We start from the raw sequence: 13094 nt of genomic DNA, 5'->3' as shown, positions 1-13094 counted from the left end.
GCTCCTCAGTTTTATGCTTTGTGCGAAGGAGGTCAGACATCCACGCATAGCTCCACTGTTTAGTCAGCAGCAGCTGCTGACTATGTCGGATGGAAGAAAAGAGGGCCCATACTAGGGCCCCCAGCATGCTCCCTTCTCACCCCACTTTCTGTCGGCGGTGTTTGTTAAGGTTGAGGTACCCATTGCGGGTACGGAGGCTGGAGCCCACATGCTGATTCCTTCCCCATCCCCATTATGGCTCTGGGTGAAGTGGGACTTTACCGGTCTCCAGGCACTGAGACCGTGCTCCTACCACAGCCCCCGGAGAATCGGCTGGATATGGAGCTGAGTATCGTCAGGGACAGGGCCCTGCTTCGTTAAGGTACTCTGTGTCCCCGGGCATACCGCGCGCACACCGCAGCATGCTGGGCGTGTTAGTGCGCCGGGGACATCAGCGCTGCTGCGCTTGTGCCATTCCTCACTACAGCGCTGCTGAGTGAGTAGACTTAGTACGAACGGCAGCGCCGGCCGCTGGGGTCAGTTTTCACTGCGACGCGGCTGGGACTTGTGGTGCGCCGGGGACTTCCGCGCTAGCCGTGCATGTATGACGGCCGCGCTTATTACTACAGTCCCCGGCTTTTGCGGCCTAGTTCGTTTCGTTCCCGCCCCCAGACCTGCCAGTCAGGGGGAGGGCGGGACGCTGTACAGACCATCAGCGCTGAGGGCTGGAGTCTGCTTTACATACTCCAGCCCTCACACTGGGCACAGTGGGACGCCAGTTTCCCGCACTTTGTTTGTGGCACGCCCACGGTCCGCCCCTCCTCACAGGACGCCGGCAGCCATTCCTGTCTGCACGCTGAGCTGGAGAGGGGAGACTGGGAGACCCAGACACTGGATTCTGCGACCTCACACCCGCTTTTCAGCGGGCGGTAAGCAGCCCTCAAGGGCTCACCCCCACTTGTGCCGAAGTGTACTTTGTATTTTTGTGCTTGCATGCTATACATTACACTGTACGGTCGCTGGTGACTCTCTGCTATATACCCTCCTAGGTTACTCAAGGCAGACAACAGCATGTCGTCCGCAAAAAGCAAACGTGCCAAGGCACAGACTTTATATGCTGCTTGTACCGCATGTGGGGCTGCTCTACCGGCAGGTTCCACTGACCCCCATTGTGTGCAGTGCTCGGCCCCTGTGGCACTTGCTCAGCCGGGGCCGCTGCTAGAGGTGACCCAGGGAGAACCACCTGTGAATGCTGTCCAGGTGACAGGGACGGAGTTTGCAGCTTTTGCTGACAGATTGTCTATGACTATGTCTAAAATTCTTGAAACATTGCAGTCTAGACGAGTAACTCAGACCATGGGCACTGTTGAATCATTGCTCCCTGGTCCCCCTCAGCTGGAACACTCCCGAGCTCAGGAGGTGTCGCATGCACCCCAGGGTGACGACTCTGACTCGGACGACAGTCCCTGACGGCCTAAGCGGGCTCGCTATGAGCGGCCCTCAACTTCATCACACTGGTCAGGGTCCCAGCTGGACGACTCTCTGTGTGATGAGGCGGATGTGGCTGATCAGGATTCTGATCCTGGGACCGTTCTCAATCTGGATACACCTGATGGTGACGCCATAGTGAATGATCTTATAGCGTTCATCAATAGAATGTTAGATATTTCTCCACCAGCTCCTCCTGCGGAGGAGTCAGCCTCACAGCAGGAGAAATTCCATTTCAGGTATCCCAAGCGTAAATTGAGCACTTTTCTGGACCACTCTGACTTTAGAGACGCTATTCAGAAACACCACGCTTATCCAGATAAGCGTTTCTCCAAACGGCTTAAAGATACACGATATCCTTTTCCCCCTGACGTGGTCAAGGGCTGGACCCAGTGTCCCAAGGTGGACCCTCCAATCTCCAGGCTTGCAGCTAGATCCTTAGTTGCAGTGGAAGATGGGGCGGCACTTAAAGATGCCACTGACAGACAGATGGAGCTCTGGTTGAAATCCATCTATGAAGCTATTGGAGCGTCGTTGGCGCCAGCATTCGCAGCCGTATGGGCACTCCAAGCTATTTCAGCTGGGCTTACACAGGTCGACACGGTCACACGTGCATCTGCTCCGCAGGTGGCGCCCTTGACCTCTCAAATGTCTGCATTCGCGTCTTACGCGATTAATGCTGTCCTAGACTCTACGAGCCGTACGGCAGTGGCGTCTGCCAACTCCGTGGTTTTACGTAGAGCCTTGTGGTTGAGAGAATGGAAGGCAGATTCTGCTTCCAAGAAGTGCTTAACCAGTTTGCCTTTTTCTCGTGACCGACTGTTTGGTGAGCGTTTGGATGAAATCATTAAACACTCCAAGGGTAAGGATTCATCCTTACCTCAACCCAGACAAAACAAACCCCAACAGAGGAGGGGACAGTCTGGTTTTCGGTCCATTCGAGGCTCAGGCAGGTCCCAATTCTCCTCGTACAAAAGGACTCAAAAGGATCAGAGGGGCTCAGATTCTTGGCGGACTCAATCACGACCAAAAAAGACAGCCGGAAGAACCGTTACCAAGACTGCTTCCTCATGACTTTCAGCCTCCTCTCTCCGCATCCTCGGTCGGTGGCAGGCTCTCCCGCTTTGGCGACATTTGGCTGTCACAGGTCAAAGACCGTTGGGTGAGAGACATTCTGTCTCACGGGTACAGGATAGAGTTCAGTTCTCGTCCTCCAACTCGCTTCTTCAGAACTTCTCCACCTCCCGACCGAGCAGATGCTCTTCTGCAAGCGGTGTCCGCCCTAAAGGCGGAAGGAGTGGTGACTCCCGTTCCTCTTCAGGAACGAGGTCGCGGTTTTTACTCCAATTTGTTTGTGGTGCCAAAGAAGGACGGGTCGTTCCGTCCCGTCCTGGATCTAAAGCTGCTCAACAAACACGTGAAAACCAGGCGGTTCCGGATGGAATCCCTCCGCTCCGTCATCGCCTCAATGTCTCAAGGAGATTTCCTAGCATCAATAGACATCAAGGATGCTTATCTCCACGTGCCGATTGCGCCAGAGCATCAGCGTTTTCTACGCCTCGTTGTAGGAAGCGAACACCTGCAGTTCGTAGCTCTACCTTTCGGGCTGGCGACAGCCCCTCGGGTCTTTACCAAGGTTATGGCAGCAGTAGTGGCACTCCTGCACTCGCAAGGTCACTCTGTGATTCCGTATTTGGACGATCTACTTATCAAGGTACCCTCTCAAGAGGCATGCCAGCACAGCCTGAACGTGGCACTGAAGACTCTCCAGGGTTTCGGGTGGATTATCAACTTTTCAAAGTCAAATCTAACCCCGACCCAATCACTAACATATCTTGGCATGGAGTTTCATACTCTCTCAGCGATAGTGAAGCTTCCGCTGAACAAGCAGCGTTCACTACAGACGGGGGTACAATCTCTCCTTCAAGGTCAGTCACACCCCTTGAGGCGCCTCATGCACTTCCTGGGGAAGATGGTGGCAGCAATGGAGGCAGTCCCTTTCGCGCAGTTTCACCTGCGTCCTCTTCAATGGGACATCCTACGCAAATGGGACAGGAAGCCGACGTCCCTCGACAGGAACGTCTCCCTCTCTCAGGCAACCAAAGCTTCCCTTCGGTGGTGGCTTCATCCCACTTCATTATCGAAGGGGAAATCCTTCCTACCCCCATCCTGGGCGGTGGTCACGACGGACGCGAGTCTGTCAGGGTGGGGAGCAGTTTTTCTCCACCACAGGGCTCAGGGTACGTGGACTCGGCAGGAGTCCTCACTTCAGATCAATGTTCTGGAGATCAGGGCAGTGTATCTAGCCCTAAAAGCGTTCCAGCAGTGGCTGGAAGGCAAGCAGATCCGAATTCAGTCGGACAACTCCACAGCGGTGGCTTACATCAACCACCAAGGAGGAACACGCAGTCGGCAAGCCTTCCAGGAAGTCCGGCGGATTTTGATGTGGGTGGAAGCCACGGCCTCCACCATCTCCGCAGTTCACATCCCGGGCGTGGAAAACTGGGAAGCAGACTTTCTCAGTCGCCAGGGCATGGACGCAGGGGAATGGTCCCTTCACCCGGACGTGTTTCAGGAGATCTGTTGCCGCTGGGGGATGCCGGACGTCGACCTAATGGCGTCCCGGCACAACAACAAGGTCACGGCATTCATGGCACGTTCTCACGATCACAGAGCTCTGGCGGCAGACGCCTTAGTTCAGGATTGGTCGCAGTTTCAACTCCCTTATGTGTTTCCTCCGCTGGCACTGTTGCCCAGAGTGTTACGCAAGATCAGGGCCGACTGCCGCCGCGCCATCCTCGTCGCTCCAGACTGGCCGAGGAGGTCGTGGTACCCGGATCTGTGGCATCTCACGGTCGGCCAACCGTGGGCACTACCAGACCGACCAGACTTGCTGTCTCAAGGGCCGTTTTTCCATCTGAATTCTGCGGCCCTCAACCTGACTGTGTGGCCATTGAGTCCTGGATCTTAGCGTCTTCAGGATTATCTCAAGAGGTCATTGCCACTATGAGACAGGCCAGGAAACCAACGTCCGCCAAGATCTACCACAGGACGTGGACAATATTCCTGTCATGGTGCTCTGATCAGGGTTTTTCTCCCTGGCCATTTGCCTTGCCCACTTTTCTGTCCTTTCTTCAGTCCGGATTGGAGAAGGGTTTGTCGCTTGGCTCCCTTAAGGGACAAGTCTCTGCACTCTGTTTTTTCAGAAGCGCTTGGCCAGACTTCCACAGGTACGCACGTTCCTGCAGGGGGTTTGTCACATCGTCCCTCCTTACAAACGTCCGTTGGAACCCTGGGATCTGAACAGGGTGCTGATGGTTCTTCAGAAACCACCGTTCGAGCCAATGAGGGATATTTCTCTCGCACGCCTTTCGCAGAAAGTGGTTTTCCTAGTAGCAGTCACTTCACTTCGGAGAGTGTCTGAGCTAGCAGCATTGTCATGCAAAGCCCCTTTCCTGGTGTTTCACCAGGACAAGGTGGTTCTGCGTCCGGTTCCGGAATTTCTACCTAAGGTGGTATCCCCTTTTCATCTCAATCAGGATATCTCCTTACCCTCTTTTTGCCCTCATCCAATTCACCAATGTGAAAAGGATTTGCACTTGTTAGATCTGGTGAGAGCACTCAGACTCTACCTTTCTCGTACGGCGCCCCTGCGCCGCTCGGATGCACTCTTTGTCCTTGTCGCTGGCCAGCGTAAAGGGTCACAGGCTTCCAAATCAACCCTGGCTCGGTGGATCAAGGAACCAATTCTCGAAGCTTGCCGTGGGTGCGTCCTGGGCTTTGAGGCACCAGGCTACGGCTCAGCAGGTGTGTCAGGCGGCTACCTGGTCGAGCCTGCACACTTTCACCAAACATTATCAGGTGCATACCTATGCTTCGGCGGATGCCAGCCTAGGTAGGCGAGTCCTTCAGGCGGCGGTTGCCCACCTGTAGGACGGAGCCGTTACGGCTCTATTATGAGGTATTATTTACCCACCCAGGGACTGCTTTTGGACGTCCCAATTGTCTGGGTCTCCCAATGGAGCGACAAAGAAGAAGGGAATTTTGTTTACTTACCGTAAATTCCTTTTCTTCTAGCTCCAATTGGGAGACCCAGCACCCGCCCCTGTTTTTTTGTGTACACATGTTGTTCATGTTGAATGGTTTCAGTTCTCCGATATTCCTTCGGATTGAATTTTACTTTAAACCAGTTTATAATTTTTTTCCTCCTTCTTGCTTTTGCACCAAAACTGAGGAGCCCGTGGGAGCACGGGGGGTGTATAGGCAGAAGGGGAGGGGCTTTACACTTTTAGTGTAATACTTTGTGCGGCCTCCGGGGGCATAGCCTATACACCCAATTGTCTGGGTCTCCCAATTGGAGCTAGAAGAAAAGGAATTTACGGTAAGTAAACAAAATTCCCTTCTTGTCTCAGCCATGAAGGCCTGAGCTCCCTGCTGCTCTCACCCCTCCCCCTCCTGCACTCAGCCCCATGCTGTCTGCAAGTCCCATATTCATCTGCAGCTCACCTCACTGTCTCTCTGTGATGGGCACCGCTCTCCTGCCTGGCAAAACGCTCCAGCCGTGTTGAAGCCTGTCTTCTGGTCTCCTCAGCGTCTGCACCATTATCTTTTCTCTGCTCCATGCTGCCCACGGCACCATCTTGATTCTGCTCCTCCACTTCTCCCACCTGCTTTTTCGGCCCCCTCCTTGTCATATCTGTGCCAGTAAGCAATGCAATCAGGTCAGGGGGGGGTCAGAGGGTCGTCCAGCTGCAGCGTGTGACTTCTGAGTTTTTTTTGGGTTTCTTCCCTAGGGATTTTCTAGATGCTTGGCAGGAGCTACAGGATCTGCTTCCACTCACATACTGAGCTAGGCCACGCCCCCCTTTATTGATCTGATTAGGAGGCGGATGTGCAGTACCTGGCCGCAGCCACTATGAAAACACGAAGCAGCTCCAGAGCCGCCGGGACAGAACAGCTAATCGGGTGCAGGAGGTCGGACCCCGGCCGATCTGACATTGATGACCTATTCTAAGGAGAGGCCATCAGTGTAAAAGTAGAGGACAACTTTGTCATTAGATGCTAAATTGCTGATCCTGGGCCTTCCACTGTCCAGAAGAAAGCGGGTTACCTCTTCCGTCTTCAAATGGAGCGGCGGGTGAATGAGTGCCAACACACTGCATTAAAATTAAACTTTCTTCGGCGCTCCATTGGGAGACCCAGACGATTGGGTGTATAGCACTGCCTCCGGAGGCCACACAAAGCAATTACATTAAAAAGTGTAAGGCCCCTCCCCTTCTGGCTATACACCCCCAGTGGGATCACTGGCTCACCAGTTTTCTGCTTTGTGCGAAGGAGGTCAGACATCCACGCATAGCTCCACTGTTTAGTCAGCAGTAGCTGCTGACTATGTCGGATGGAAGAAAAGAGGGCCCATACTAGGGCCCCCAGCATGCTCCCTTCTCACCCCACTTGCGGTTTGTAAGGTTGAGGTACCTATTGCTGGTACGGAGGCTGGAGCCCACATGCTGTTTTCCTTCCCCATCCCCCTGAGGGGCTCTGAGGAAGTGGGATCTTTCCGGCCACCAAGCCCTGAGGCCGGGCTCCATCCACAGACCCATAGAACCTGCTGGATGTGGAGCGGGAGTGCCGTTCAGGGACAAGGCCCTGCAACTTTCAGGTACTCTGTGTCCCCGTATGGCAGGCCACGCACACTCCAGGCTTGCTGGGTGTGCTAGTGCGCCGGGGACTGTAGCGCTGTGCGCTGGGCTTATAGTCCCTGCAGATTACTGGGGGACTTTACGTGTGGGGACCGCCGCGCCGACCGCCCCTGGAGCGGCGGCGCAGCTGCGACTTGTAGTGCGCCGGGGACGCGCCGACCGCGCTTTTACGGCGGCGGCGCTTCTAACTTTAGTCCCCGGCTTTTGCGGCCTAGCGCCGCTTCGTTCCCGCCCCCACCCTGTCACTCAGGGAAAGGGAGAGACGCTGTTCTATAGCAGCGCCGAGGGCTGGAGCCTTATTTGCATTCTCCAGCCCCCTTCACTAGACACAGTGGGCGCCGGGTTCCCGCTCTTGTCTCGGGCACGCCCTCGGCCCGCCCCTCTCCTCTGGACGCCGGCAGCCATTCCGGCACGCAGAGCGGGAAAACGGAGACAAGCGCTGAGCTACCAGCACAGGATTCCGGCGCCACACACCCGCTTTTGTGTGGGCGGTAAGCGGCAACTAAAGTGCTGACCCACTAATGCCGAAGTGTCCTGTTGTACTTTTGTACGGTCGCTATTCAGGATGCAGACCTAGAAACAGCAGCAAAAGATCAGGGGTGCTAAAGCACAGACTCTATATGCTGCTTGTCTTGCATGTGCTGCAGTGTCATGTGTCCTTTATGCTTGTATGCTTTACATTGCACTGTAAGGGCTATTCTTGGCTGTCTACCCGCCTAGATGGCTAGACAGCGGCAGCAAACAGCAATGGTGCTAAGGCACAAGCTTTCAATGCTGCTTGGATTGCATGTACTGCAGAGTTTATTTTCATGCTTGTACATTCACTGCATGTCGCTATTCTTGGCTAATGCTCCTTGATGACTAGACAACAGCAGCAGAAAAGCAAGGGTGCTAAGGCACAAGCTTTCAATGCTGCTTGGATTGCATGTGCTGCAGTGGTTATTTTCATGCTTGTATGCTATACATTCACTGTATGTCGCTTTTCTTGGCTAATGCTCCTGAATAACTAGACAACGGCAGCAGAAAAGCAAAGGTGCCAAGGCACAGGCTTTCTATGCTCCTTGTACTGCATGTGCTGAAGTGTTTATTGTACTTCATGCTTGTATGCTATACATTGCACTGTACGGTCGCGATTCTTGGCTAATGCTCCTAGATGGCTAGACAGCAACAGCAAAAAAAAAAAAAAAAAAAGCATGGGTGCCAAGGCACAGGCTTTCTATGCTGCTTGTACTGCATGCGATACTGTTCCAGGACCCCCAGTGTGTGCAATTACTCAACGGGGTCTCTGCTACAGGTGGCCAAAAGAACCACCTGTGATCCCTGTCCAGGGACAGGGACGGAGTTGCAGTTTCCGCTGATATATTGTCTGTGACTATGACTAACATCTTACAGACTTTGCAGTCCAGACAGACCTTGGGCAATGTTGATTCAATGCCCCTGGCCACCCTGATTTCGAAACAAATCATGGCTCCAGGAGGGTCCCATGCATCCCAGAGTGCATGCTCTGACACGGACGACAGTCCCAGACGGCCTAAGCGAGCTCCCTAAGAACGGCCCTCGACTTCATCACAGTACTCTCTGTATGATGATGCAGACGTAGCTGTTCAGGACTCTGATCCTGAGACCGCTCTCAATCCGGATACACCGGATGGTGACGCTATAGTGAATAATCTTATAGCGTCCATCAATGGAAGGTTGGGTATTTCTCCCTCAACTCCTCCAGTGGAGGGGTCAGCTTCACAGCAGAAGAAATCCCTATTTCGGTATCTCAAGCGTATATTGAGTACTTTTCTGGTCACTCTGACTCCAGAGAAGCAGTCCAGGAACACCACGCTTATCCCGATAAGCGTTTCTCCAACCGTATTGAGGATACGCGTTGTCTCTTCCCCCCTGACGTGCTCAAGCGCTCCAAGGGTGGATCCCCCAATCTCCAGGCTTGCGGCTAGATCTATAGTTGCAGTGGAAGATGGGACTTCACTTAAAGATGCCATTGACAGACAGATAGCCCTCTGGTTGCAATCTGTCTATGAAGCTATCGGCGGGTCGGTTGCCCAGGCTTTCGCAGCCATAGAGGCACTCCAAGCTGTTTCAGCTAGTATTGCGCAGAGGGACGCGGTCACATGTACATCTTGGCCGCAGTAGCGTCCTTCACCTCGCAATGTCGGCATTGCGACTCAAGCTGTTTATGCTGTCCTGGACTCTACGAGCCGTACGTCAGTGGCGTCCGCCAACTCCGTGTTGTTACGCTCCTAGTGTTAAGGGATTGGAGCAGATGCTGCTTCCACAAAAGTGCTTAACCAGATTGCCTTTATCTGGTGACAGACTGTTTCGTGAGCGGTTGGATTAAATCATTCAACTGTCCAAGGGTACGGATTCTTCCTTACCCCAGCTATCAAACAAGACCCATCAGGAGAAGGGACAGTCGAGGTTTCGGTCCTTCCCAGGCTCGGGCACGTCCCAATTGCCCTCGTCCAACAGGACTCAAAAGGCTCAGAGGGGCGCAGGTTCCTGGCGGGCTCAATCACGCCCGGAGAAGGCAGCCGGAGGAACCGCTACCAAGGCGGTTTCCTCATGACTTTCAGCCCTCTCTCTCCGCGTCCGCGGTCGGTGGCAGACTCCCCCGCTTTAGCGACATTTAACTGCCACAGGTCAATGGCCGGTGGGTGAGAGACAGTTTGTCGCAAAAACTTCCTCACCGGCCGAGCCGAGGCTCTTCTGCAGGCAGTAGGAGTCGTAATCCCGGTTCCTCCTCAGGAACAAGAGACACTTTTTACTCCGATCTGGTCGGGGTGACAAAATAGGACGATTCCTTCCGTTCCGTTCTGGACCTTAAACTGCTCAACAAGCACGTGAAAACCAGGCGGTTCCGGATGGAATCCCTCCGCTCCGTCATTGCCTCAATGTCTCAAGGAGATTTCCTAGCATCAATAGACATCAGGATGCTTATCTCCACGTGCCGATTGCTCCAGAGCACCGGCGTTTGCTACGATTCGTTATTGAAGACGAGCATCTTCGGTTCGTAGCCCTACCCTTCGGTCTGGCGACAGCCCCACGGGTTTTCACCAAGTTCATGGCAGCAGTGGGACCACTCCCGCACTCTCAGGGTCACCCTGTGATCCCTTACTTAGACCATCTACTTGTCAAGGCACTCTTTTAAGAGGCATGCCAACACAGCCTGAACATGGCGCTGGAGACTTCCCAGAGTTTCGGGTGGGTCCTCAACTTTTCAAAGTTAAACCCAATCGCTGGCATATCTTAGCTTGGGGTTTCACACTCTCTCAGCGATGGTGAAGCTTCCACTGGACAAACAGCGGTCACTACAGACGGGGGTGCAGTCTCTCCTTCAAGAAGACACCTCATCCAGAGGCAGTCCCTTTCACGCAGTTTCATCTGCGTCCACTTCAATAGAACATTCTTCGCTAATGGGAGGGGAAGTCGATGTCCCTACACAGGAACGTCCCCCTTTCTCAGACGATCAAGGACTCTCTTCAGAGGAGTCCACTCTTCAGATCAATTGTCTGGAGCTCTGGGCAGTGTATATTGCCCTGCAAGACTTCCTGCAGTGGCTGGAAGGCAAACAGATCCGAATTCAGTCGGACAATCCACAGCGGTGGCATACATCAACCACCAAGGCGGACTACGCAGTCGGCGAGCCTCCCAGGAAGTCCGCCGGATTCTGCTAGGGGTGGAAGACAGAGCATACACCATATCCGCAGTTCACATCCCGGGCGTAGATAACTGGGAAGCAGACTTCCTCAGTCACCAGGGCGTGGACGCAGGAGAATGGTCTCTGCACCCGGACGGGTTTCACGAATCGGCACAACAGCAAGGTCCCGGTTTTCATGACGATCAAAGAGCTCTGGCGACAGGCATCTCACGGTCGGTCAACCGTGGGCACTACCAGACCGGCCAGACTTACTGTCCCAAGGGCCGTTTTTCCATCTGAATTCTACGGCCCTGAACCTACTGTGTGGCCATTGCGTCCTAGATCCTAGTGTCCTCAGGATTATCCCAAGGGGTCGTTGCCACCATGAGACAGGCTATGAAGCCCACGTCTGCTAAGATCTACCACGGAAGTGGAAGATTTTCTTTTACTGGTGCTCTGTACCAGGAGTGTCCCCCTGGCCATTGGCATTGCCTACTTTTCTTTCCTTCCTGCAATCTGGGTTGGAAAAGGGCTTGTCGCTCGGCTCCCTTAAAGGGCAAGTCTCGGCGCTATTGGTGTTTTTTCAGAAGCGTCTAGCACGACGTCCGCAGGTACGCACGTTCCTGCAGGGGGTTTGTCATATCGTCCCCCCGTACGAACGGCCGTTAGATCCATGGGATCTGAACAGGGTACTAGTTGCTCTCCAGAAGCCGCCTTTGGAGTCTCTGACGGATGTTTCACTCTCTCGACTATCACAGAAAGTGGCCTTTCTGGTAGCGATCACGTCTCTTCGGAGAGTGTCTGAGCTAGCAGCGCTGTCATCCAAGGCTCCCTTCCTGGTGGTCCACCAGGACAAGGTAGTGCTGCGCCCCATTCAGGAGTTTCTCCCTAAGGTAGTATCCTCGTTTCATATTAATCAGGATATCTCCTTACCTTCCTTTTTGTCCTCATCCGGTTCACCGGTATGAAAAGGATTTACATTTGTTAGATCTGGTGAGAGCACTCAGAATCTACATTTCCCGCACGGCGCCCCTGCGCCGCTCTGATGCACTCTTTGTCCTTGTCGCTGGTAAGCGCAAGGGGTCGCAGGCTTCTAAGGCCACCCTGGCTCGATGGATCAAAGAACCAATTCTTGAGGCCTACCGTTCTGCTGGGCTTCCGGTTCCATCAGGGCTGAAGGCCCATTCTACCAGAGCCGTGGGTGCGTCCTGGGCATTGCGTCACCAGGCTACGGCTCAACAGGTGTGCCAGGCAGCTACCTGGTCGAGTCTGCACACTTTCACCAAACATTATCAGGTGCATACCTATGCTTCGGCGGACGCCAGCCTAGGTAGAAGAGTCCTGCAGGCGGCAGTTGCCTCCCCGTAGGGGAGGGCTGTCTTTGCAGCTCTAACATGAGGTATTTCTTTACCCACCCAGGGACAGCTTTTGGACGTCCCAATCGTCTGGGTCTCCCAATGGAGCGCCGAAGAAGAAGGGAATTTTGTTACTTACCGTAAATTCCTTTTCTTCTAGCTCCTATTGGGAGACCCAGCACCCGCCCTGTTGTCCTTTGGGATTTTTGGTTGTTTTTCGGGTACACATGTTGTTCATGTTGAATGGTTTTCAGTTCTCCGAGGTTACTTCGGAGTGAATTTGTTTAAACCAGTTATTGGCTTTCCTCCTTCTTGCTTTTGCACTAAAACTGGTGAGCCAGTGATCCCACTGGGGTGTATAGCCAGAAGGGGAGGGGCCTTACACTTTTTAGTGTAATTGCTTTGTGTGGCCTCCGGAGGCAGTGCTATACACCCAATCGTCTGGGTCTCCCAATAGGAGCTAGAAGAAAAGGAATTTACGGTAAGTAACAAAATTCCCTTCTTCTCCTGATTGATGGCGTCCCGTCACCTCTTCTGATCAGCAGGCCTTGAGAACTTCCAACTTAATGGCCTACTATTCAAGAAGAGGCATCAGGCATGCCGGCAGGAAGGAGGTGGCTCGAAGAGCTCCAATTCGGTGGCCACAGTCTATCGATGTGGCCAGAGTGCTGTGAATATTCATCTCTACTAAGGCAGAGGTATCTATCACATACTGTCATTTTGTTTCTCATTTTTATCCTCAGAGGATGAAGTTTCCATAGCTGTTTCTCAGAGGCCAAAAGAGGTTGCTGCTGACGATAGAAATCCAGAGGACAGCGGCACGGCACAGCTAAGCGGGTAGGCTCCTATTACTTGTGTATATCATTACTTGGTTGTACAATGTATTACATGGTTCCCCCGCATACTTCAGCTTCATAGTCGCACGGT

General features: G+C 53.6%; 1 protein-coding gene across 1 annotated transcript in view; it reads left to right on the top strand.

The window, feature by feature from the left end:
- The window catches only part of SLC6A2 (solute carrier family 6 member 2), a 378218-nt gene that overhangs the window by 137757 nt on the left and 227367 nt on the right, over positions 1-13094 (top strand). Inside the window, exon 7 of the mRNA XM_075325426.1 lies at positions 12911-13004. Within this exon, the coding sequence (XP_075181541.1) occupies positions 12911-13004 (94 nt within the window). The remainder of the gene's footprint in view (positions 1-12910; positions 13005-13094) is intronic.

The sequence above is a fragment of the Anomaloglossus baeobatrachus genome, chromosome 10, assembly GCF_048569485.1.
Source record: "Anomaloglossus baeobatrachus isolate aAnoBae1 chromosome 10, aAnoBae1.hap1, whole genome shotgun sequence".
Classification (NCBI taxonomy): domain Eukaryota; kingdom Metazoa; phylum Chordata; class Amphibia; order Anura; family Aromobatidae; genus Anomaloglossus; species Anomaloglossus baeobatrachus.
The sequence above is the reverse complement of the archived record's forward strand: the minus strand, read 5'-3'. Positions and strand labels throughout refer to the sequence as shown.